Source organism: Geotrypetes seraphini, chromosome 2, assembly GCF_902459505.1.
Source record: "Geotrypetes seraphini chromosome 2, aGeoSer1.1, whole genome shotgun sequence".
In the NCBI taxonomy this organism is placed as follows: Eukaryota; Metazoa; Chordata; class Amphibia; order Gymnophiona; family Dermophiidae; genus Geotrypetes; species Geotrypetes seraphini.
In genome coordinates this window covers 180,840,854-180,867,173 of record NC_047085.1, presented here as the reverse complement: position 1 = coordinate 180,867,173, position 26,320 = coordinate 180,840,854, and the positions used below count along the sequence as shown (strand labels likewise).

Sequence of the window (26,320 nt, the reverse complement as noted above, 5' to 3'; positions counted from 1 at the left end):
CGGCATGGGGGTCCTTCTTGCTAGCACCACGGAGTGGGAGGACCAACTCCGGAAGGGAACAAGAGGAGACAATAACAACTTTCCAGCGGGTGAAAAGAGGACACCAAACTCAAGGAGCTTTTTCTACAACTGAGTCGGCTCAAGGTACTGTGGGAGCTGTAGGGAGCTCTGGAGGAGAAGCTGCTGCCTTACAGAGGCCTAAGATCATCACGATGAAACAATTTGGGATGCTATTTCTGCCATGCAAACTTCTCTCAGGAACCAAACTCACCAACTTTTCACAAAATGCACCACTGCACTTTCAGAAAACTTAAGACCAAGGTAACAAGTTTAGAGTCTAAAACTAGTGACTTTGAGGTTAAGATAAAATCTTTGGAAGTACAAGCTCTAACTTGGGCTAAGGACAGTGCTAGTTGCACTTTAAGCAAGAAATGATGGAAAATTCTATCAGGAGATGTAATCTTCGGATTATTAATTTTCCTAAAGTTTATCCTTAGCAATGTTTAAAAGATATATGAGTGAAATTCTGAAAGTGCCTGAGACCTCATACCCACTTCTCTCAAAACATTTTACCTTCCTACGATCGCTAAACCTCAAAATCCTGACCAACAAAATGTCTCTGCTGATAGTCTGGATCTGACTAATTTCCTTGAGAGGTCGGATTCCGAGGTACAGGTTTCAGCTACATTGATTGTATAGTTTGCTATTGACCGTAAGATAGGGAATGGATGCTTAAGATGTTTTTTAAACATAAGGATGTATCTTTCCTGATGAACACTATAAGAATGTATCCAGATGTTTCTCAGTCGACCCAGAAGAGAAGGAAGCAATTTCTCATTTTGAGGCCCCGGCCAATCTAGTTGGGGGGCAACTTTTGTTCTAAGATACCCCTTCAAGTGTGTGTTAAAATATAAGGATGATAGATATGTTTTTTATGAACCACAACAGTTGTCTAAATTTATTTCGGCCAGAAAGCAACTATATCTACTACCTGAAATTTGCTGTTTTCTAAAATTGCTCAGGGAAATAATTGCTCATGAGCAGTCAGGCTACCCCAGGGACCCCTGAAGAAGACTTTTTGTCGAAACGCAGACCGTGCTGGGTCCTGTATCCCTAGCGGACTAGGTCCTTTAAGGCTCTTATGTGGATGATTTACTTCTATGTGGATGGAATTATTTTATGTGGATGATTTTAGTGTACCTTTGGAACTTTGACACTTTCAAATAAAGTCCATTTAGGAACATCGTCACTCCACAGAGTTTTTTTTTGGTTTTCTCATGAGCAGTCAGGCCACTTTTCTCTATTTTCTTATTATTTGATTGCCTATGTTTAATTTCAGTTATACTCTAGCTACGTCCCCAAGGAGATATCTTTTGAATAATTTGGGTTTTTTATTTCATTTACATGGTAATTTTTCCTGTTTGACTTGTAAAGAGTGTCAAATGTTAAAATAATAAATTTAAAAAAATAATAAAAGACAGACATCTGGCAATTTTGAAAATGGACATTTTTTTCTGCTGGCTTTGTGGACATCTTGCACAAAACGTCCAACCTCTAAATATTCTGAGTGCTCCTGCTTAAAATCAGGTTCACCTGCTTAATTGTCTTACTTCGTGAGTGTTCCTACAGACAGAGGATTGTACTGTCATCTCTTTTTTGTTTGTTTCTATGTTAACGTTCTCCAATTTGACAAAGTATTACTGATCATGCTCCAACAAGTTAATCATCTCTGCTCTGTTGGATAGACTTGGTGATTAACTACTGGTATTCTGGAGACAAATATCTGGCGTGTTCAGTAACAAGACAGGATGGGTGCTCATGGAGGGTAGAAGATTGCAGGGAGAGGGTGAGGCATGTACTAATTAATACCACTCATTTCCATGAAATAAATGCTTAGCTAATATATGTTACTTGCGGATGTTGTGAAAAATGAACCAATCTGTAGTACAGGAAGCATAGAATTTCCAAATCTCATCTCTAGACACAAACATACAAGCATTGACAGACTGCTTGATACTAATCCCTTCTGAACATTTCATTAAAGTCTGGCAAAGTCTGTAAACAGTATCAGTGACGATGAGAAATGGCTGTATGTCTAAGGAAAACCAGGAATTAACCCTCTGAGGCGGTGTAGCTCTTTGACACATTCATTAATAAAAAGGTTTTAATGCAAACAGGAGCTCTTAAAACTTGCTAGCACCAAAAAAGCCAGAAAACTAAGCATTAAAGAAGGTAGTTCTCTAACAGATGCCTGAAGTTAGGCGCTCGGAAGCTACACAGTACACACTAAGCATTGGCCCCCTGAGATTTGCATGCAAATAAATGAATCAGTTGTTAACAATCAATAATTGGCTATTAACAATCAACTAATGTTAATTGTCTCCAATTGTTTGTCTGTCTTGATTGATTAGATTGTGAGCTCACTCAAGCAGGCACTGTCGCCTTTGGGCCCCTTTACAGTGCTGCGTACATCTGGTAGCACTCTAGAAATAGAAACAGGATGGCAGATAAAGGCCAAATGGCCCATCTAGTCTGCCCATCCGCAGTAACCATTATCTCTTTCTCTCTCTGAGAAATCCCAGGCCCTTTTGAAGAGACACAGTCTCTGTCTCCAGCACCTCTTCCGGGAGACTGTTCCACGCATCTACCACCCTTTCTGTACAAAAGTATTTTCTTAGATTACTCTGTAGCCTATCACCTCTTAACTTCATCCTATGTCCTCTCATTCCAGAGTTTCCTTTCAAATGAAAGAGACTCGACTCATGCGCATTTACATCACGTAGGTATTTAAATGTCTCTATCATATCTCCCCTCTCCCGCCTTTCCTCCAAAGCATACAGATTGAGATCTTTAAGTCTATCCCCATACGCCTTATGACGAAGACCACCCACCATTTTAGTAGCCTTCCTCCGAACCGACTCCATCCTTTTTATATCTTTTTGAAGGTGTGGTCTCCAGAATTGTACATAATATTCTAAATGAGGTCTTACTAGAGTCTTATACAGGGGCTTCAATACCTCCTTTTCCCCTACTGGCCATACCTCTCCCTATGCAACCTAGCATCCTTCACTGTCACCTTATTTTTTTTTGGGGGGGGGGCAGGGCTTATATTAAGACCTACCCCGAAAATCATGCAATGGCTTATTTTTGGGGTGGGTCTTATTTTCGGGGAAACACGGTAGTAATAGTAGTAGTAGTAGTAGTAATTTGGATTTGTGCACAGATCTGGCTGTGTGATTCTATAAAGATCCACATCAAAATCCTCTTGCAAGCAATCCAAAAGGGGGCTGTGGCTATGGGAGGGGTATGGGTAGGTCAAGGACATTCTAAAGAATTATGTGCCATGGTATAGAATTTGGGTGGCTGTGCACTCAAGTTGAGCACCAGGATTGGTAACAGGTTTCAGTTCATGTCCAAAGTCAGGTGCCAGAATATGCACCGAGAGCTATTCTATACGGAACTCTAGAGCAGCGCTGACCTTGAATTTTTCCCAGCACCTACTTTTTGGCGCTATTTACTGAATCTGGCTCTAGGTACATAATTGCTATTGTAGAATACTAGCATAAGTAACATAACATAAGTCATTTCTATACCACATAACCAGTAAGTTCAATGAGGTTAACAAATATTTAAAAAGACAATATAGATTAGGAAGATTTAGTTAGTTAGCAAACAGATATGTCTTCCGTTGCTTTCGAAAATGATAAGACTCCGAGCTCAGTAACAATGGTTTTAATTCCTTACACCAACATTTAGGCACAGCCATTTACACCATGTGAATGTCTGATGTAAAATGTCCACACCTAAATGGGCATCTCCTATATGGACAATGGATGTTGTATACCAGGCTTTCGATAAATCTCTGTGAATTTGGTGACATCATTGTTGAGCAAATTGACTCCATCTTCCTGCCTTCTAGACTCTTGCCCATCCGCAGTCTTTAAAAGTGTTCTAGCTGATGCAACAAGGTGGATAACTTCACTGCTGAATCTTTTTTCAGACTGCGTTTGTACGGGCAAAATTGTGCTTACTCCCTTTATTGAGTCATCTTCTTTAGATCCCCAATCTCCTGCTAGTTATAGGCTTATTGTAAACATTCCCATTTTGACTAGACTCTCGTAGAATTGATTATATCTAAACAATCAATACTCTATATAGATCAGTTCTTTATTTTAAGGCTGTATCAACACACTTTTGTCCTGTTTATAGCACAGAGACTGCTGTCAGCTTTAACAAATAAAGTGAAGCTTTTACTGAGTAGAGGCAAACAGGCTATTTTATTGCAGTTCAATTTGTCTACTGCTTTTGATATGGAAGGTCATGAAATATTATGAATGCTAAGTAATTAGGATTTAGATGATGTTGTTCCGAAGTGGTTCCAAGGTTTTTTGAAGAAACCGCTCGTACGCTGTTTAGATTCGTAATGATCGTTCACATTTTTGGACTCTGGCTTGTGGAGTCCTTCGGGGATCATCTCTGTCCCCCACTGTTTTCAATATCTTTAAGGGGGTCACTCAGTTTTGTTAAACCAGAGGATAGGGAATCTTTATATTCTTATGTGGATTATATATTCATCTTATTAGAAGTTGATTCTAATGTGCAAGTTTGTTTGGCCAAACTAACAAACAGTTTAGAAAGAATCTAACGAAAAATAGGATATCCAGCGTTGAAAATAAAGTGGATGGATATGAAACTAGATTAAAAACAGTGGAGTCCCAGGCTTCGGTCTGGGTAAAAGACAGTGGAAACCTTAATTTTAAGGTGGAAATGTTGGAAAATATGACTAGAAGAAGTAATCTTCGGATTATTAACTTCCCAAAATTACCACTTATTTCAGCGCAGGATACATTTAAAAAATATTTGAAAGAAGTTTTGAAAGTTTCCGAAACCTCCTATCCGCCTCTCACTAAAATTTATTATTTACCAACTAGAGCATCTGTTCAAAAACCAAACCAGCAGAATTTGTCTGCTGATAGTTTGGATTTGACAAATTTCCTGGAGAGGTCAGGTGAAGAGATACCGGCAACTGCTACGCTACTTGTACAATTTGCTATAGATGCTGACAGGGAATGGATGCTTAAATTGTTTTTCAAGTTTAAAGATGTTCCATTTATGACTAAAATAGTGAGAATGTATCCAGACGTGTCACGAATGACCCAAAAGAGAAGAAAACAATTTCTTATTTTGAGACCAAGGGTTCTGCAGTTAGGTGCAACGTTTGTACTCAGATTCCCCTGTAAATGTGTAATGACCTATCAAGGGAACAGATTTATTTTCTTTGAACCTCAGCAGTTGACAAAATTTATTTCTGCTAAAGAGCAAACTTTAAATTCTTGAGAAAAGTTCAGTCTCAACCTGCTCAAGTATAAGGTTTTTGGTTATGTTCTCTCCCGCTACCATTTTCATTTTTCTTTGTACTATTTGATTAAGATTTCAGCAATTTTAAAGCTTTCTCCCCCATGGATTGAGGTCTAACGATACAAACCAGTAAAAATTTATTTTGTGTTTAATGTTATGCCGTATGAGAAAGGGAAAAATTTTGCCTTGATTCCTTTATTTCAATTGTAAATGTTTATTATTACCTATTGTCTCATTTTAATCTTTGAACTGACTTGTATTATTTTCTTGTTTTGACTAATATTATGTCAATACTATAAAATGAAAATAAAGATTTAAAAAAAAAAAAGAAAGAATCTAACATTGGGCTAATATTTTTCGCCTCAACCTTAATCCAGCTAAAAATAAGTTGTTATAGTTTGGAAAATGTAATCACGACTTTCTAAAGAATGTGGGAATCAATGTTAATGATCAGATCTCAATTGAATATATTTCCAAGGTTTTAGGGGGTCACCTTGGATTCAATGCTGACCTATCAATCACAAGTTAACAACTTAATAAAAAAAATGTTTTTAAGTTAAACAACTGAGTTTGTTTGTTTTAAGTGAATTCTTGAGCAATCTTTTTTCTTTTCAAGTAGTCGCTCTTTGGAATGTTATTCCAGTGGAGATCTGGATTTTGATTTCTTGTAGTCTGTTTCATCGTAGTCTTAAATCTATTTTGAAATTCTTTTGTGTTAAATTTTCTGTTCATTGTTTTGATAGTAAACCACTTCGAGACCTCTTGTGAGGGTAGAGGTGGTATAGAAATCCATGGAATAGAATAGAAGTACGTGTATCTGGTGGTATTCTGTAACTTTAGCACACATGTGTGAGCACACCCCAGACCTACACATGCTCCTCCCACATCCACACCACCTGGCAATTGCATACTAGAGAATACTGACTAAGGGCTAGATTCACTAAGCCCACCAATCAACTTCTGACCACTTAGCGACCTCTTTGTGACCTGATTTCCCTCTGACCCGATTCACTAACCTCTGTCCCGATCATCCTCTGATCTGCGCATGCAAATGAGGAGAAACGGCATTCAAATGAAGGCAGGCAACGATTCAATTAAAAAAAAACAAAAAAAAAACAGAGGGACACCGACTGAGCTGACTGATCCAAAAATAAGCAACTGCTGAGGACCAGTCACTCAGGTCCTTTCCAACTGCCCTGCTCTCAGCCCTGATCTCCTGCCTGCCCCGATCTGCTCTCTGCCTCATCTCCTGCTCTCGCCCCAAATCTCTCCTGCTGCCCCGACTCTCCTGCCCTTCCCCTGCAGTGTAAGCCTAGGGGTTAAAACCAAGGGCTTGGGAAGAAAAAAAAAAAAAGCAAAACAAAATGTCCTGCTCTGCTGGGCATGGAGGGCCAGCGTATGTGCAGACCGTCTATAGATGGTCTGCGGAAGTGGCTGGATCACTATAGAGCGATCTGGTCGCTTGGTTGGGGGCGTGATTCCGATCGCCCTCATTTGCATGAGGGCGATTCGTGAATCAGCCCCCCAAGGACGCGGATCGGATCGGATCCAATCCGATCCGTGCCCTTAGTGAATCTAGCCCTAAGTGCAGTTATGCATGTAATTGCAAATTACTGCCTATTAGCACCAATTAACTAATTATAGATGATCTTCCAATTAGTGTCTAATTTGTCAATTAAGTTACTTGTGAAACTAGAACTAGTGTGTAAGCTATGCATGCAATGGGGGGGAGGGGTAAGAGGGCAATTCTTTGAAAGTCTCCCAAATTGGGCACTAAAATGGAAGACACTGGGTGTGAATTCTATAACAGCATCTGGGCAGTAGAATTCCATTATAAAATACAGCATAAGTTGGCAATTGTGCACCAGGTTTTAGGTGCTATCACTTACACCATCCATCAGGCAGGTGTAAATGTTAGTATGTACATGCTCTGCCTACACGCAACCCCCTTTCAGTTGCACTCTAATGTGGGTTATACACTAAGGCCCAGATTCTGTAACCGGTGCCTACGCTCATGTTCGCCTTAAAAGCGACTGCCGATTGCTTGTCAGTTACTCGACAGCCCCGGATACAGAATCATACCTGATGCAGCCAAGATAGGTGGCTGAAATGTAGGCACAGAAAACCCAGGAACTACATTTCAGCTGCCTACCTGTGCTGCCGTGAGATCATAAAGCCAGCCCATGGCAGCCATAAGCTGATCACGGCAGGGGAAGTTATCCCTGATCAACTGAGCCGGCACGGCTCCCTGAAGCCACGTTTCAGGGAGTCCTGCCGGGTTAGCTGATCAGGAGGAAAATACCCCTGCTGTGATCAGCTAAGCGGCTGTGGCTGGGTACCCCTTGATATCGGCAGGAGGGATGCCCACTCCCTCCCGCCAGAACCCCTGAAACCCCCCCCCCCTCTTTAAAATCATGCAGCAAGTGGAATGCCCATTCCCTCTCACCAGAATTCCCGAACTCCCCCCTCAAAGTCCTGCTGCAGGAGAGTTGCCCACTCCCTCCAGCCAGTAAGCCCCCTCCGAACTCATGACCCCCCCCCCTCCAACTGTGTTTTATTGTTGTAGTTATATGCTCTTGAAGCAGTCTGTTTGGTGAAACATGTCGGGCATTGTTGCTGGGAGCATCATCAATACATTTTATCTGACCTCCATATCTTCTGCCAATCTTTATGTTCCATTTTGGATTCTTTGGTCGACCGTTTGTTTGCCTTGCTGTATTTTCTCTTCAGCTATAATGTCATACAGTACATATTTATGGTTTGAAGAGTTAAAATGAGAATAATGTTGCCATTTCTTTAACATTTTAGCTACTGCAAATACTAATTGATTATCCCAAGGTCTCATCTGTTAACTATAAAAAGCTATGCAATGCCACATGGTTAAAGTAAACCATTGATGTTAACTTTTCATGAATTTATATAATTGAGATAACTATGACTAGCACTGTGTATGCTTAATATCTCCTGCAGAGCATAACTTTTAAGAGCTTGGCAAAGATACAAGATGACTGAATTAAGTTATAAACCAGGGGTGGGTTAATCATGTTGAGGGTCTGTCTGAAATTATTGAATCTTAAATTACCCAATTAAGTACTAAACCATAAGCATAATTCTGTAAAATAAAATTTTTAAAAAAAAATCCTTGAAAGCCTGGTGGTGTGTGCTTGCCTGTGAAGGCATGAGGCGAACAAGCAGAAAGAATGTGCAGCAGTCCAAAAAGCACTCTTTTCAAATTTCAAGAGCTTAGTAAAACACAGCATTTATCCATGTCACCTCCATGAGCACTAGTGAGTTCACAAAGAAATCAGTATGTGAGCCTTTAAGAAAAAAAGACCCCATAAAACTGAAAGTGGTAATTTTCTTAACAAAGAAACACAAAAATAAAGAACTTTTTATCGCAAAAGTAAAATTAATTCATAGGCAATTAAGAAAGAAAAGGGCATTGTTGATTACAAGGTGTGATGGAAAATGAGTGAATCATTAATCGTTAATGTTTGACCATTCTGTGGGATGCCTTGTTCAGCCAAATAATAAGACAAAGCTTTATTTAAAGATTTCATATGGATGTAATTAGGGGTATGGCCTGGCCATGGGCCTAGGTTTTATCTTTATAAAAGATGATTACATAAAGAGAATTAGTAAGACTTGCTTTCTTTTCGAGGCTGCCTGAAGTCATGCCACATGACATACTGTTACCAAAGAATTGTGGCACAAAAGACCATGACAGAGGCTGGCTGGATCCAAAATTAGCAGAAGAAGATGCATTTTAGGTGGGTAAGAGAGAGAGAGAGTCCCTAGTTTATTTTGCTGGAAATCACAGAATAGCCCCACTTAGGGCTCCTTTTATAAAGGTGCGCTAGCGTTTTTAGCGTATGCACCGGATTAGCGCGCGCTAGCCAAAAAACTACCGCGTGCTATTCCGCGCATTAAGGCCCTAACGCACCTTCATAAAAGGAACCCTTAGTCAAGTGGAATAGCTTAAAGCTTTAATATTTCTTAACTTGTGGCGTTCACTGTTTAGGCAGCCACATGAATGTTTGATGTAATATTGTGTTATACTAATAATTTGTATTTTGTGTCTGCAAACCACTGCACTTGGAAGATTATAAAAGGTAGTATATGAATGAATAAATTAGATAACATGGCACATCAACTCAAAAGCTACAGCCTCAGCTCCTTGTGACCCTGGGCAAGTCACTTAATCCCCCCATTGCTCCAGGTACATTAGATAGATTGTGAGCCCACCAGGACAGACGGGAAAAACTGCTTGAGTGCCTGAATAAACTCATGTAAACCTTTCCGAGCTCCCTTGGGAGAACGGTATAGAAAATTGAATAAATAAATATGAAGCCAAATGAAAGTGAAATGCAATTACAATAAAATATTATTAGCTGTCTTTTCATAAGTCAATCATTGCAACTTGTGGTCCTTGGGTGAGGTGGCAGAGAAGTTGGCAACCACTATTTCTAGTAAAACTGTGATTATTGTTTATTTATGTTTACTGTACAGGGAATGGAGAAAAGATAATAATAATAATAATAACTTTATTCTTTTATACTGCCATAACCAAAAGTTCTAGGCGGTTTACACTAAAAAGAGCTGGACAATCAGCGAAATACAGTAATACAGTAAAAAATACAAATATTTGTAAAATAGAATTTCAATAATAAAACTCACTAAGTAATAAACTTATCGAACAAAGTGGTCTTAATTAATTTCCAAAAACTGCAATAGGATAACATAGCTTGCTGAATACATTTACCTAACCAAGATTGTTGCCTACCAGCTTGAAATGCTAGGGTCCTAGCTAATAAGGTCTTATATCTAATTCTACACCCATTAATTTTTGGTTAAGAAAATAAGTAGAAGTTTCTAGTTTCTCTTGATGGTCTATGCAGCACAAAATGAGCAAAAAGGTAAGCTGGAGACAATCCCGATATCAGCTTAAAGCAGATACAGGAAAATTTGAATAATACTCTTGCCTCCAAAGGCAGCCAATGAAGTAAACGATAATATGGACTAATATGGTCGTTCTTTTTTAAATGCAGGCATGGTCATCATAGCCATAGCAATCTTGCCCTTAACTGTTTCACTGCTGTTTGCCACACCCTGTAAATATGTAATGTTTTGTTTCGTACAATAATGGTATTTCTCAGCACTTAATCTTAATGTCTTGTCAATTAAGCAATGTAAAGGTTGAGGGGCACCATTGTGGGCTGTGGCTTGGGGCATCCGTTGGACTTAATCGGCCCCAGACATGCTCATAACGAAACTTAAATAGATCAGACAAAGTACATAAGAATTTGGGAAGTGCGCACTTAGAGAGTGCCACAATGGTATATTTCCCCTTCTTCTGTCAGCAAAGTCAGATATGTCTGGGTTGGTAGACTTGCAGAAACATGGTGAAGTGTGTCTACTCAATACATCGGGTCCTGTCTCTCATGGGGTTCAAATCCAGGCTAAAAATTCACTTTTCTAAAACTGCATTTATGCCCTACCCTCCCAACTGTTACCATTCCCTCTTTAATCCCCCTCTAGCCCTTATATTTCCTCACCTAAGTAACATGTATATGCCTTTTTCCTATGTCTGTCTTCATTAGATTGTAAGCTCTTTCGAGCAAGGATCGTCTCTTGCATATTTGTTGTATAGCACTACATGAGACTGGTAGTGTTTTATAAATAATAAGTAGTAGTAGTACTAATAGTGTATGAAAAAATATTTTAGGGGTTTTGCCATAATAAAAAGTTAGGGAATCACTGGCCCTGGGTGTCAGATACACTTGAGCTGGCCTTGAAGCTTGGTATTTATAGCACTAAGACTCCCTCCGTCCTTTATTAACCACTGCCTGTGAATTTAATGGAGTTTAAGTTTTCTTTTTCTAATTCTGAAGTTAATGCATGATAACAAGAAAAAAATACAGTCATCTATTTATTATTGTCACAAATGGCTCAATGGGACTGCATCAGATTTACAATGACTTCTGCATCAGATTCATTTTATCTGCATGAGGAATTCTTACAGAAGTATTTCCTTTATATACAGAGCTGGCTACTATTTCTTTTCTTATCCAAATACATTGTACTAATGCAATGAATTTTTTGTGCATTGTACAAAGTGCACTGATTTGGTTTTATTGATAAAGCTAAGAATTCTGATTTGTTTTCTTTTTTTCTATATTGCTTTGTTTATCTTCCCTGATATATGGACTGTTTTTGGTTCTCTTTTTGATATACCATGAAGTGCATTTTTCTTCATTCTTTTCTTGTTCTTTTACATAATGTAATATTTCATGTATTTTGCTTATACAAATAGATGCTTGTTATTGTAAATTCTTTGAAACGCAAACAAATAAGATAAAGCTCAGAAAAATATTTAAAAATGACAATACAAAATGTTACCATTGGCAGGAAGGTACGTAAAAATCTGGAATTGGCTTCTCTTTCGTTTTCCATTGCAGACATAGAAATTAACCTGAACAGGACTGGTTATTCTTGGATTGCGGAAAGATGGTATCTCAACCACTAATGTATTCTACAAAAAGAAATTAAAAGGAAACATATTTGACAAGGATATTAAATATAAGAATAAGTCAAATGCAAACTCTACTATAGTCAGGAAACCCCCACTCCCCACAGTTCAGTATATACTTTCAACTCCTAAAATGCATAAATTGAGTCAATTAATTGATTTTTATGTGTAAAAAAACACCCTACCTACAGTGTCTAATATAATGGAGTTTAGAAGGGCAGTAGCTGTTTTAGTCTAGTGCAACAAAATTAATGTTTTTGATTTTCTGACTCCTTTTCTACAGTTAGTAATGTAGTTATTGTAATTTTGATGTTCTTTATCTTATTAAGATCACTCATTTTGCTCTGCATGCAGTGCATTAATATTGCATGCTTTTTTATTTTTATATTTATTTTTATTTATTAATTTTTAATAAGTACACTTGTCTTCTTGTTGTATTTAACACTATTTTGGATAACATCGTTTAAATATTTTAAAAAACTTTTTAAATTTATTTTATTATTTATCTTTTATCATATGTATATTTGTTGTCTTAATATATATTTTTTAATAATAAATTTTATATTATATTTGTGCCTATTAGGACCCCTGACGAAGGTTTGTCCGAAACACGGACCGTGTCGGGTCCCTTGATGGGTAAAAGGATTTGCATATAATTATTTTGTCACAATAAATTTTGCCTACGTCTTGTACAGATCTGCAGTTTTGTTTTGTTTGCTCTTGGTTGGTTTTTCACTGCAGTTTGGGTTGGGACCTCCCTTCTTTCCTTGTTTTGCTGATTCTTGATACACCATTATTCTGTGGTATAACCAAATCAGTTTACTTTACATATTACTTACAGGCACTTTCTCTGTTTCCAGTGGGTCCACAGTCTAGGACAATACAAAGGCAGGTGACACCCAATAGAGTAACCAGTATATTGAGGAGCTTTTAAGGACCAGAGTCAGATACAAAACTGTATTGGAATGAAATAGATTCTAAAGTTTAATATTAATCTGTACATGTAAATTTGTGAATGAAATAGATTCTAAAGTTTAATATTAATCTGTACATGTAAATTTGTAATTGATATGATCATTTTGCTCTCTGATATTGCTCTCTAAACTTCATTACATGGAAAAGGGTATTTGATATGTTTATTTATATTTCATTTTTTAGAAGCATTAAACAAACATCTGAAGAAATTAATAATGTTGGAAAAATTTTTTTTACACCTGCTTCCCACTAATTATGTCTTAAAGGAGTCAAATAAGGTATTCTGAACTTGTTATCTTGAACGCAAGAAGGGAATCCTAGCCCTCACACTCCTTGATTATCAACAAAGTGGGCTCAGTGAGCAATGTAACAAGCATTTTAAATTTAATTTTCATTTTAAAATCCAGTGATCGCACATGGTAAATGCAAAAGTGGCTGGCAGGTATAACAATTTTGGCACTATTACTAGCTGATTTTGACTGGTAATCGAATTATTTAAAGGTTTTATTTGTAAAGTAATCATTTAGCTAACTTATCTATTCATTGTTTATTTAAAGAGCCATTGACGATAGTATAGGAGATATTCTTAGTTCTACTATTTGCTTCCACCAAAAAAAGCTTTTAAAACACATAAGCAGCATCAACAGTTGCAAAATATGTGGCTACGTAGTGCAGAGGCCTTGATTTCATAGTATAAGTTGTCATCAGAACTTGTCTGCTTTTCAGGGCCTTCAATTCACTCTTTGTGATGTACAAGTTCACAGTAGCATGTTACATGGTGTGCTCCCTACTGTAGATTTTCCCCACAGAATTCCAACGCCAATGCATTTTTTTCAAATTCAAGAGGTCAAAAAGCTTGAGGTTTTTTTTTTTTTAACTGTGCTCGGGCTGAAAGAGTTCAACAGATAAAATGTGTCTTGTAATAATATACTTGGCTTTTTGTACGGCTGGTCAATGAGGCAGCATTCTGCCTTCTACTCAGTATTTCCATTTCTAGCTGGAGGATGGGGATGTTGTCAATGATTAATAAGTCAGTGCTGACTTACTGAGCTAAAGTACTGATGCTTCTGGGAATTCTTAGGAAGCTGCAGTGTCAGACACTATTTGGAATATATTCCAGAGATTATCTATATTTAATTTTCTTTAATGAAGACTGATGTGTGCATTCCTCTGCCATAATGGTTTTAACATAAAGGAAATAGTAACATACTTAATATATAAGGATAGCAAAAACTCTTAACAGTGAGCAATACTTTGTAAAAATATTTATATCCAGCTGTTCTTAAATGCTCACTGTTTATAATTGTATTTGTAGTACTGAATGAAAGGGTGTTGCTCATTTGTTGCCAAAGCATGCATGGAACAAGTTCTAAACGAATGGGATCATTCTGGGTATGTGTGACCTAGACCAGCCATTGCTGGGGAATGGGTGCAGAGCTTCATGGACTTTTGTACTGAACCAACAGCCATCATTTAAATCCTATTGATGCTTCTTTTGACTTTGAAGCAAGTCAAGTAGCCCTCCAGTGCCTCAAGTACAAATGTAGGGGCCCTCTATGTGTGTGCTAACAGATCTTGACATGCATTAAATGATGTGCATTCTATTTTATACCTAAGGCCCAGCTGCAGTTATCTAGGGCAGGGGTAGGCAATTCCGGTCCTCGAGAGCTGGAGCCAGGTCAGGTTTTCAGGATATCCACAATAAATATGCATGATATAGATTTGCATCTCAAGGAGGCAGTGCATGCAAATCCATCTCATACATATTCATTGTGGTTATCCTGAAAACCTGACCTGGCTCTGGCTCTCGAGGACCGGAATTGCCTACCCCTGATATTCTGAAGCTTGTCCCATCACCAGACCTCTTCCCTAGCATTGTCCTGATTTTGTCTTTTCACCTCCAATTCATGTACCACAGTTTTTTCAGGTTGATCTAAAAACACAGTGAAAAATACAGTGTAGAATTATATCAAATAAGTGTGTGTTTTATGCACCATTTCCAAAACTCTTTAAACGGTGCTCAAAAGTGTGTGCATAATTTTGGGCACATACTCAATTTGTATGCACAATTTAATTGGATAATGAGTCAATTAGCTCCAATAATTGTGCACTGACAGTTATTGGTTCTAATTGAAAACAATTTGAATCTATCTGTGCATCTTTCTAGGCACTATTTTTTAACATGTAAGTGAAAAGGGGGAATGGCGGTGAGAGGGGCATGGGTTGGGCAGAGACATTAACTAAAGATGTGTGTATTGTAATAGAATAAGGCAGATCTATGCCTAATTTAGGCAAGAGGATTTACAACAGGTTTCAGGCCATGTCAATCCTCACTCCCAAAATTGGGCACAGATCCCAGCGTTAATTGTAATTCTGCAAATGGTCCCCAATTCAAACTGCTATTCATAGAATAGCATTTAGTGCTCATTTTTGTGGGGTGCCATTTACTGAATCCAGCTCCATACAAAAGCACCTATTTCTATTTATAAGTTCACTGTGGGGTAATTTTATAAAGGATTTTTCACACCTAAAATGACAGAATACGTGTGTAAAATGGCCTTATAAAATTACCTCAAGTATGTTTTTATGTTGTAAACTATGCCTAAGGCCCCGATATTCAGACTGTGGGAGGCAGCCTAGCTAGCTACCTTCCTCAGTACGTGGCCAGCCACCGGCAATGAATATTCAGGTCAAAGTTTGCTGCCCTGGACTTGGCCAGCCAAGCTGATATTCAGTGGCTGGTTGGTTAAAGCAAAACGGCAAAAGACAGACATGTTTTTAGGAGGGTTTATCTAGCCCAGGGGTCTGCAACCTTTAAGACATAAAGAGCCACTTGGACCCGTTTTCGAAAAGAAAAAAAAACTTGGAGCCGCAAAACCATTATAAAACAAATCTAACACTGCATATATTGTTTCTTATCTTAATGCTATATACAGGATCACTAAATTGAAAATAAAATAATTTTTCCTACCTTTGCTATTTGGTGATTTCATGAGTCTCTGGTTGCACTTTCTTCTTCTGACTGTGCATCCAATCTTTCTTCCTTTCTTTCAGCCTCCTGTATGTTTCCTCTCCTCCAGACCTCATTCTCTCCCCCAACTTTTTCTTTCTGTCTCCCTGTTCCCCCTTCTTTCTGTCTCCATGCCGTCCCCCAAGCCACTCGGTTTGCTGCCACCGCAATCGGGGAACAGCCCCCAAGCCACCGCCGTCCCAAGCTTTCCCTGCAGAAGTGTTGCACTGACCAGCATTCCGCTCCCTGACGTCAATTCTGACGTAGGAGAGGAAGTTCCGGGCCAACAAGGCATTTCTCCTCATTCCATCCAGCCTGAGCCCCATCTCTCCTTGATCCAGCATTTCCCTTCTGTGTCTGTCAGAATTACCATTCCACCTATTTTCCAGCATCACCCTTCTTTGTGTCCATCTCACCTATATCCCTATCTCACCACTTTTTCAGAATCTTCATTTGTCTCTGTCCTTATCTTTACGCCATGTTCACCATTTGCCCTTTCAATGTCTTTATCTCCCCCCACACACTTTTTCAGCATTACTTCTATGTCTCTATTTCACCTCCTCTTCATGTCCCCTCTGTATCTCTATCCTTATTCAGTAGGTCCTGCTTACCCTTTCTCTTCTTTGTGTCACTATCTCCATTTTCAGCTTTCCCCCCTTTTCCTTTGTTACTGCACCCTGTAGCTAGAATCTTTCCACCCTCCCTCCACTCCGGCCCAGCCCAGTATGAAATATTTCCTTTTGTTTCCCTCCCCTCTCTCTTTCTCTCTCTCTTCTCCTCCCTCACCCACGAGTCCTGCATCTGGCCCTCTCCCTTCTACCTGCACCTGGCAACACCCCCCTGCTCCGCGGCTCTCTTCAGCAACTCGTCAGCAGCAGTGATCAAGACAAGCTGCCGACATCGAGGCCTTCCCTCTACGAGTCCCGCCTTTGTGGAAAAAGGAAGTTGAAACAAGCGGGACTCGCAAAGGGTAGGCCCCGACGTCAGAAGCTTGTGTCGATCGCTGCTGCTGAGTTTCCGAAGAGAGCCGCGGAGCAGGGGATGTGGCCGGAAGCAGGTAGAAGGGAGAGGGAGATAGGAAGGCTGTAGATCTCCGGAGCATGACACCGACCCCGGCCAGGATGATTTCTTTTTCAGGCGTGCACCTTACAAGTCCAGCGTCGCGGCGGGAAATAGCCATGCTGAGCAGTGAGCTCAGCACTACACAGATGAAAGCCTTGCTTGCTGATTGGTCCGGCGGCACGGCGGGGCGGGGCCGCCGGACCAATCAGCAAGCAAGGCTTTCATCTGTGTATGTGCTGAGCTCACTGCTCAGCATGGCTATTTCCCGCCGCGACGCCGGACTTGTAAGCTGCATGCCTGCGTGACACACTACCGGAGCCGCAGCAAAGGTGGAAAAGAGCCGCATGCGGCTCTGGAGCCGCGGGTTGCCGACCCCCGATCTAGCCACTATCCTTAGCCAGCCACTGAATATTGGCAGGGACCAGTTATATTGCGTTACATAGCTGGTCACCACTCAAGCCAGTGAGCCAGCTAGTCAGTGGGGATAGTCGGATGTCTCCCACTGAATATCGGCGGATAGTCATCTAAGTGGTACTTAGCAGTCCCCGACTAGCTAAGTACCGCAGAGTATCAGGGGGTAAATGTATGTGGGCTCATTTTTAGCTGCAATTTCTGCAGGAATTATACAAATATTTTATAAAGTCACATTGGTTCAAAATAGACACCCAACTAAGAGAAATTCAGGCACCCCTCTATGACAGAAATTCTATAACAGTGTGCCCATATTTAGGTGTCCAGAACAGGCCTTCTCAACCCAGTCCTCAGAGCACACCAAGTCCCATTGGGTTTTCTGGATATCCATAATGAATATACATGAGACAGATTTGCATACCAAGGAGAAAGTGTATGCCAATTTATTTATTCATTTATTTAGCCTGTCCTTGCAAAGGAGCCCAGAACAGGTCACAAGAGTACATTCACAGTATAAGCAGGACAGACTTTGGTGGGAAAATACAGACTTGGTGGACATGGGGGGGTTTAAATTCCAGCTTTACAGTATAGTCATATCATACAGACAATCTAGCTTGTGTATATGAATATGCATGAGATACAGGGTAGTGCCTGAAAACTCAATGTGACTTGGTGTGCCCCAAGAACTGGGTTGAGAAGCCCTGGCTTAAAGGGTTCTATCTAGCACCTATTCTATAAATGAAAATACCATATTTTTCGGACCATAAGACGCACCCACCTGTAGAGGAAGAAAAACCAAGAAAAAAAAAAAATTTGGTTCAAAATTTTTTTATTCTTGGTTTTCCTCCTCTACACGTAGGTGCGTCTGGTGGTCTGGTGTGTCTGGTGCTGGGAAGCCCGCCACCTGCAACCCAAAGCTGCCCGAAGCCACCCAAAGCCCGAAGCCGCCCACAGCTCCCCCGGTACCTTTTTTAGTGGACAGCTGCCTTTGTCTTACAAGAGTGACGCACAACGCAGAAGCGCGACCTTTGCGCTTCCTGCTTGGTCTCGCGCCACTCTGTGATTGGCTGCAGTTAGTAACTGACAGCCAATCATAGAGCGGCGCGACCAGGCAGGAAGCGCAAAGGTCGTGCTCCTGCGTTGTGCGTCACTCTTATAAGACAAAGGCAGTTGTCCAGGAGACCGTGCTGGACCACCGCCACTAGAAAAGGTACCGGGGTGGGGGTGGGGGGGCGCGCTGTGTATTCGGTCCATAAGACGCACCCCCTTTTTAGGGGTGGAAAAAGTGCATCTTATGGTCCGAAAAAGTGCTTCTTATGGTGCCTAAAATACAGTATGTGCCAAGAATTTAACAACAGGATAGAGCTGGTGTAAGTTCTTGCACCTAAATTGTGAAAAACTGTGTATACATTACAGTATTCTGCTCACATTCAAATGGTATACTATTTTATAGAATAGTACTTAGGTGTAATTTTGGCATTTACATGAACTAGTAGAAGTGAGATTTCACACCTAGCTTCCCTGGTTCTCAGATAGTTGCTTTAACTACTCAGCTACTTCTCCAGTCAAATGCATGTCCTACTGTAAATTGTTAACAAAAGAAACAAATTTTATTTATATGCATATATACTTACTGGCTTAAACATCTCTTTATCAGTTTTTGCTTCCATTTCCCATACATGGTGACCATCTACAAGACAAGCACCACATTAAAATGTAACCATGCATTTAAAACAAGTTCCTCCAAGACATCCTAGTAATTAGAGAAAATCATGTGCATTTGTTTGAAGAATAATTGTATGGGAGTCCCCCACCAACTCCCAATCCACGAAAACATTTTGGTGGATTACTGCATCTGAACAAGCATGCCAGGGACCTTGTAAATACAAAACAAATTTCATTGTTCTGTCAAATAAATGCATGCATTGTCTTGAACCAGAAGCAAACAGATATACATGGGATAAGCAGCAAAAGGGACTCTCAGTTCCTGTGTTCTGTCCCTGTCTAGCCTCATCATAGCATTCAACAGGAAGATTCAACTTGATGTCATCAGTTTTAAATATTTATTGATGCAACAGGATGAAGCAATGCAAATATTAGTTTTTTTTGGTCTTTGCCACTTGGTCATTTGCATGTTTTAAAAAAACACAGTAGCAGTGCTGAATAAACTTTTTGTTCTTTGTTGGTAATCATGGCCAACATATGCACTTTTCATACATCAAGAAGAGATGTCTGAAATAAATAATTACTTCTGCGTACAGAGGAGACTGCGAAGGGATCTGATCGAGACTTTCAAAATACTGAAAGGATTGAACAAAATGGAGCAGGGAAAGCAGTTATTTAAAATGTCCAATGTGACACGGAAAAGAGGACATAGACTGAAGCTGAGGGGGGACAGGTCCAGGACGAATATCAGGAAGTTCTGTTTCACGCAGCGAGTGGTGGACACCTGGAATGCTCTCCCAGAGGAAGTAATTGCAGAATCCACCATTCTAGGATTTCAGGGTAAACTAGATGCACATCTCCTTAAGAGTGGCATAGAGTGATACGGATAAGGGTAAATTAGATGCACATCTCCCTTGAGAAGCATACAGTGATATGGGGACTAAAACTATGCCAGGGTAGACCTGGCGGGGCCTCCGCGTGTGAGGATCACCGGACTTGATGGACTGAGATGGCAATGCTTATGTTCTTATGTTAAGGAAACTGAAACTTCACGTGTTTCTTCCAGTCTTTCAGTTTCAGGAGAAAAACATCAAAATACAGCAGAGGACAGAAGAAAACAAAACTTACTTCTGCTACTTATTCAGACATTTCAAGCAGTGGTTTATGTTAAGACTACCAAGACTGCACAAAACGTTCAGAACTACTGGGAGATCACCTTACAATTTATACGCCAGGGCTCTGATTCTATAAAGTCCACCTAAAGTTAGGGGCCTACATTGGTGCGCCTAGCCGATGTAGGCAACTAATTTAATTAATGGGCTTCATTGGGGCTGATTTTTGGCACTTAATACCTCATAATTGAAAGTTAGGAACCTAACTTGAAAAATGTGGTTCTATAAAAAGTAGGTACCCAATCCAAAGCATCTATCTAAAAGTGGATGTGGTCAAGGGGCAGCTCATGGGCGTGTTTTTGAGTTAGGCGTCTGTTTGGTTTAGCCGCCATTGTGTGTTTTGCTTAGGTGACACATTTAGGCCAAGAAAACCTTGGCAAAAATACAGGGCGCCTAAAAGTTGAGACACCTAGCAACGCCGAACGGAGCTTAGACAGCACTAAGCATGATTCTAAATTGTGTGCCTAAGCTTTATAGAATCGCGCTTAGCACCACACTAGTTGGCACTGACTTTTTAGGCAACCTACACAGAATCGGGCTCCAGATGTTTTTATCCACTACAACAACATTAAAAAAGAGAGAACTGGCTTTGGTCCCATGTTAAAAATACCCAGTGAATATCACACGCCAACATTTCACTTTGTCCACCCAATGCTTGTCTCTTAGCACAATGGAAGTGGAATAAGAACACGTGTATTCCACTCAGTAATGCCTTGATTATATCTGTAAAATTATTTAAATTGTATTGATTTTTTTTCTTTTGTAAAATATAGAACTGCATTAAACTTTGCACGTGTATCTTCCAGAATCTACCTGGGGTGTCAAATCACAATTCTGGAGGGCTACAAACTACTCAGGGGTCCATGCCTATCCCTAATGAATATGCATGTGATTTATTTGCATGCAATGGAGGTAGTACAGGCAGTCCCCAGGTTAAGAATGAATTACGTTTTTAAAGCTGTTCTTACATCGAATTAAAATAATAAAATGGGGAGAGCAGAACAAACACTCCTGCAGGCACACGTGCATAAGGAAAAAACTGCAGGTGGAGCTAGAGAGCCCAGTGAAGTACAACAGAGGCAGAGTGAAAAATCCGGAGTGGATTCCTTCTGCAGCAGCACGCGGCTAAAGGGAAATAACCCTACTGTCTAGATTAGAATGTCTCACCTACTGCACTGGAAATATATTTTTCTTTAAGCAACCATATTGAACCTTTCCATACAAATTATTTTGTCATCTTTGTTTCATTTCCAAAGACGTGAGGCCTAATGTATCCACCACAATCTTCCTGGATGATACAAATAAATTGATAATACTTTATCTTTGGCATTATGAACACTAACCTAAAATTCCCTTCACTTTGGGCATGCCCTAAATGTGGCCACATGAGCTCTACATATTCTCCAATACTTATCAAATAATCATCCATGCATTAGCTGAGGCAATGAAACCAGTATCTCTATCTGCCATTTTCCATGCAAATCCTTTCTAGCTGTGGCTCTATTGTGCTGTGTATATTAAAATTTTGCTGCTGTTTTTTTCCACAACCTTTTTTTTTCTACTTTCCTATCCCATCTCTGGACGGGCACACATTTAAGGGATATGAGCGTGTCTTTCATAAACTGAGAGACACTATAAATTTGTCTTTGGATCTTGTACATTTTTTACATTCTACTATCAAAAAAAATACAGTTCAAAATGCATTGGTTACACTATCTACAGAACATACTCTACACCCTCAACATGAAAGAATTACAGCAATATGCAGAAAGTAATTAATAAGAAACCAAACATCTTGATTGTATAAGTCTTGGCAAACAAGTCATTGCAAGCTTAAATTAGTTTTGTTTCCAACAATTGCCTTAACAAGGCCCATACGTTAAGTCAAGTCCACCTGTCTCCAATTACAGCTGATTCAAACACTCCTGCATAATGAATCAATCTATTATTTCTGTTGTAAGAGATGAATCTGAAGCAAAGCTCTAAACATGTGGAACACTAAGTATTTCAAAGGGAGATATCAGGGGGAAGGCTGTAAGAAAACTGTGTTTGAATAAATCTTAGATAAAACTTCAAAATATATGTAATGTAATGTAATGTAATTTATTTCTTATATACCGCTACATCCGTTAGGTTCTAAGCGGTTTACAGAAAATATACATTAAGATTAGAAATAAGAAAGGTACTTGAAAAATTCCCTTTATATGTATTTATTGGGATTTATTAACCACCTTTTCATGAAGAGATTCACCCAAAGTGGTTTACAATACATTGAATAGTAATCAGGTACTCTTAAGTACTTTCTCTTTCTGTGCCGGTAGGCTTACAATCTAACTATGGTATAGAGAATGACACGGTGGCGGTTTACCCGCGGCCACCGCATTTTAGCCACGGGTCACCCGCCGAAAACGGGGAAGAAAACTAGCAGTCGCTGCGGCGACGGGGACAAGGCCATTCACCGCCCGCGGGGCGGTGAATGGGTCTTGTCCCCGCAGTGAGGCATGAAGGATCGCGCGGTCCCCGCAGCTCACACCCGCCTGCCCAATCGATTCTAGTGTTTAGCCAGCTCTCTCCCTTCTCCTCACCTTAGTTTGTAGATTTTCTTTTTCGGCGACCCGCACGCTATCAGAGAGCCACGCACCCGCCGCTGCTCAGTTTCGATCTTCTGCTCTGATGCAACCGGAAACAGGAAGTTGCAGCAGAGCAGAAGATTGAACACTGAGCAGCCGCGCGTGTGCGGCTCTTTGGGAAAGCGTGCAGGTCGCTGAAAAAGAAAGCCTGCAAACTAAGGTGAGGAGAAGGGAGAGAGCTGGCTAATCACTACGATCGATTGGGCAGGCGGGTGGGGGCTGCGAGGACCGTGCGATCACCCGTGTTCCCGGCTCAAACTGTAAGGAGGGAGTGAAAGGGAAAAGGATTCTGGGCCAAGGGGATGAAAACGGAAAATAGATGCAGCGGGGACGGTGACGGGGCGGTGAATGGGATGGCAGTGGCGGTGACGGGGCGGTGAAAGGGATGGTGGTGACGGTGACGGGGCGGTGAAGGAAACGGCGGTGACGGGGCGGTGCAGAGGATGGTGGGCCGGTGACGGGGCGGTGACGGGGACAGATTTTTTCCCTGTGTCATTCTCTACTATGGTACTTGGAGCAATGGAGGGTTAAGTGACTTGCCCAGCCTTGGAAGTGGAATCACCAGTCCACTGACTGAACCAAAGCATTCTGCGGGCAGAAATGGAGTACGCCGACACCTTTGCCTCACCCCCTTAGGGGTAATGAAGCAGTACCTCTAAACCAGGGGGTCTCAAAATCCCTCCTTGAGGGCCGCAATCCAGTCGGGTTTTCAGGATTTCCCCAATGAATATGCATGTGATCTATGTGCATGCACTGCTTTCAATGCATATTCATTGGGGAAATCCTGAAAACCCGACTGGATTGCGGCCCTCAAGGAGGGACTTTGAGATTCCTGCTCTAAACACTAGGCCAGAGGTGTCCAACCTTTTGGCTTCCTTGGGCCGCACTGGCCGAAAAAAATGATTCTGGGGCCGCGCAAATGCTGCAAGACTGAGGAGGGAGCCGGCAAGATGGTAAACGCCCGGGGGCAGCAGAGGAAAACACTGGATCGCTTTCGACCGGGGCCGCACAAAATACCTCATGGGGCCGCAGGTTGGACACCCCCTGCACTAGGCCACTTCTCCCCAACGGAGTTAAAGATTAGTAAAATACTAAATACTGTACTGAATAAATTCCTATCTTGGTATAAAAGAAGAGGACCAAGGGGCCCTTTTACTAAAATATGTTTTGGTGACACAGCTTAATGCAGAAATTTCCTGTGTGCTACCTGCAAATGTAGCTCGTCTGTTTATTAGGACATTTTCTTTTTTGGGGGTTGTTTTGTTTTTTTATATTTTTTTTGCAGGCCATGCACCAACATTGCCAAAGGCACATGAGACCTGAATAAATTTAATGCTGGAGCTTGCAAAGAAGCACTCTGGGGATACTGTATGCATGTGGAAGGTTTTAAAGCAATCAAATGGAAATTTTCAGTTTCAATACTAACCAAAGTATAATATAAAACAAGCTTAGCACATAAGCATCTTTCCAATAAAGTACAAGGTAGGTAGGCAGCAATAGCAGCATTTTGTGGGGATGATTTCCAGCAGCAGAGATGGGGAGGACTGTAAAGATTAAGGGAAAGACAAATAGGCAACTTATAGGCTGATCCTAGAGTAAGACCTGTTCTAGTTATTCATGATTGGAGTTCTTCTTTCCCTTTTGATTCAGGTAATACATTTTATTGCTTTGCAAACAAGTCTGCTGCTGTTATTGAAATGGTCATGTAGCATATTCCATAATAAACACACAAATCTGGAACTAGGGATATCTTTTATTTATTTATTTTTATTTTTTTTAATATATATCTTCTTTACCCGTACTCCTAGGGACACCTTTTAGCAAGACAATCCTAATCACAAAACAAAAGCAACCTTGGATTGACTCAGCAAGAAGAAACTTAGGCCCAAATTCTGTAACCAGCGCCTAAAGTTAGGCACCTATTTTGGAGGCGCCCAACTAGATAATCGCCTATCTAAATTGAAGATCAAGCTCAATTAAGCTTTTTAATCTGCACTAACTGAAACTTAGGCGCCTATCAAGAAAGCATGATTCTGTAACAAGGCGCCTCTAAAAATTTAAGTGGCCTTCAAAAAAGTAGGCGCTATGCATGTTAGGTGTGGTTGGGGCTTTGTGTTAGGCGCCTTATTACAGAATCGCTGCTCTTAAGTATGCTTAAGCGCTCACATGGGCACCTAACTTTTAGTTGTGCCTATTTATTGGCCACCTCCAAAATAGGTGCCGCTCAGCGTGATTCACTAAACAGCACCCAATTTTACTTGAATTGAGCTGAATGGTGCCTCTTTCGGCGCCCAACTTTTGGGCACTTCTTATAGAATTTGCCCTTTAATGCCCTTGAGTGGCCCAATCAAAACTCAGACCTGAATCTAGTTAAAAAAAAAAAAAAAATGAAAAACCTGCAGTAAGACTTGAAGATTGTAGCCCATGGATAATTTTCAGCCTACTTGAAAGAACTTAAACTATTCTGCCAAGGAGATGAGCAACAACTTTACTGTCTCTCTACGTATGCAAAACTGGTAACTCTTGACTGTTATTGATGCAAAAGATGCTTTCACCAATCATTGAATGCAAAGCCTTATGCAATCATCTCAACCACACACTGGGGAGAAGATTCTCAAAACCGCCTTTAACGATGGTCACCAAACCGGTTCCAGCCGGTTTAGCGTGGAAGTATTCTACCAGCCAATTCTCAAAAGGGTTCACCATGGTCTTTTCTGAGCTTCCTGGCAGACTTCAACTCTGCCATGAAAATGTATTACAACAAGGTCATTACTATTTAGACAAACACTCTGCGCGATTCTCCATTATCACTGGGTGATTCCCTAACCTTGCTGTCCTGCATTTGCAGGCAAAATTTTGCAGCAGGTCTGAGCTGTCGTAGCCTTACTTTCTGGTCAGTGCTTGAGTGCTGATTGGCTCAGGCATTGACAGAAAAGAAAGGCTTGAAAGCTCAGATCTGCCAGAAAATTTTGCCCCTCCCCATGATGCCCCCAGCAGGAAGGATGCCCCCCTCAACACCCCCCCAGCAGCAGTAGAGGATGCCCACTTCTTCCCGCCACTGCCATAAAGCAAACCTTTCCACCAGAACCCCCCCCCCTCTTGCCACTGCCAAACAACCTCCACTCGGCAGCAAGAGAGATGCCCACTCTCACCCCCACCACTGTCATGTCCCCAATGACACCCCCCTCCCCGTGTCTCCAACAACCCTCCGTTCCCCTACCTTGTTCATGATGGCTAGCTACAGATAGGCAGGGGCAGGCCTTGGGAAAACAGACTGATGCCTGCATGAGTTTGGCTGAGGTAAGCCAAATTCATTCTATTTTGGGTGAGGTAAATGATAAATAAAAATTCTTTTTATACGCAATTGTCTTAGCAGTATATGTGCTGACCTCTCAGGGCAAGTCAGGCTAGCCAGCCAAACCAGGCTAGTCTCCCAAATGCTGTTTATTCTGGGATTAAGCAGTGGATTTCACCCAAGCCATCTCAATAATGGTCTATAGACTTCTCT

At 40.7% G+C, this 26,320-nt stretch overlaps 1 protein-coding gene across 6 annotated transcripts in view; it reads right to left on the bottom strand.

Annotated features, from left to right (window-relative positions):
• The window catches only part of NFATC1 (nuclear factor of activated T cells 1), a 392,300-nt gene that overhangs the window by 147,017 nt on the left and 218,963 nt on the right, over positions 1-26,320 (bottom strand). For all 6 annotated transcript variants that reach the window (XM_033934427.1, XM_033934432.1, XM_033934431.1 and 3 more), the window contains exons 7-8: positions 18,980-19,035; positions 11,758-11,890 (exon numbers count right to left, since the gene is read on the bottom strand). In XM_033934427.1, coding sequence (XP_033790318.1) covers positions 11,758-11,890; positions 18,980-19,035 — 189 coding nt within the window. The remainder of the gene's footprint in view (positions 1-11,757; positions 11,891-18,979; positions 19,036-26,320) is intronic.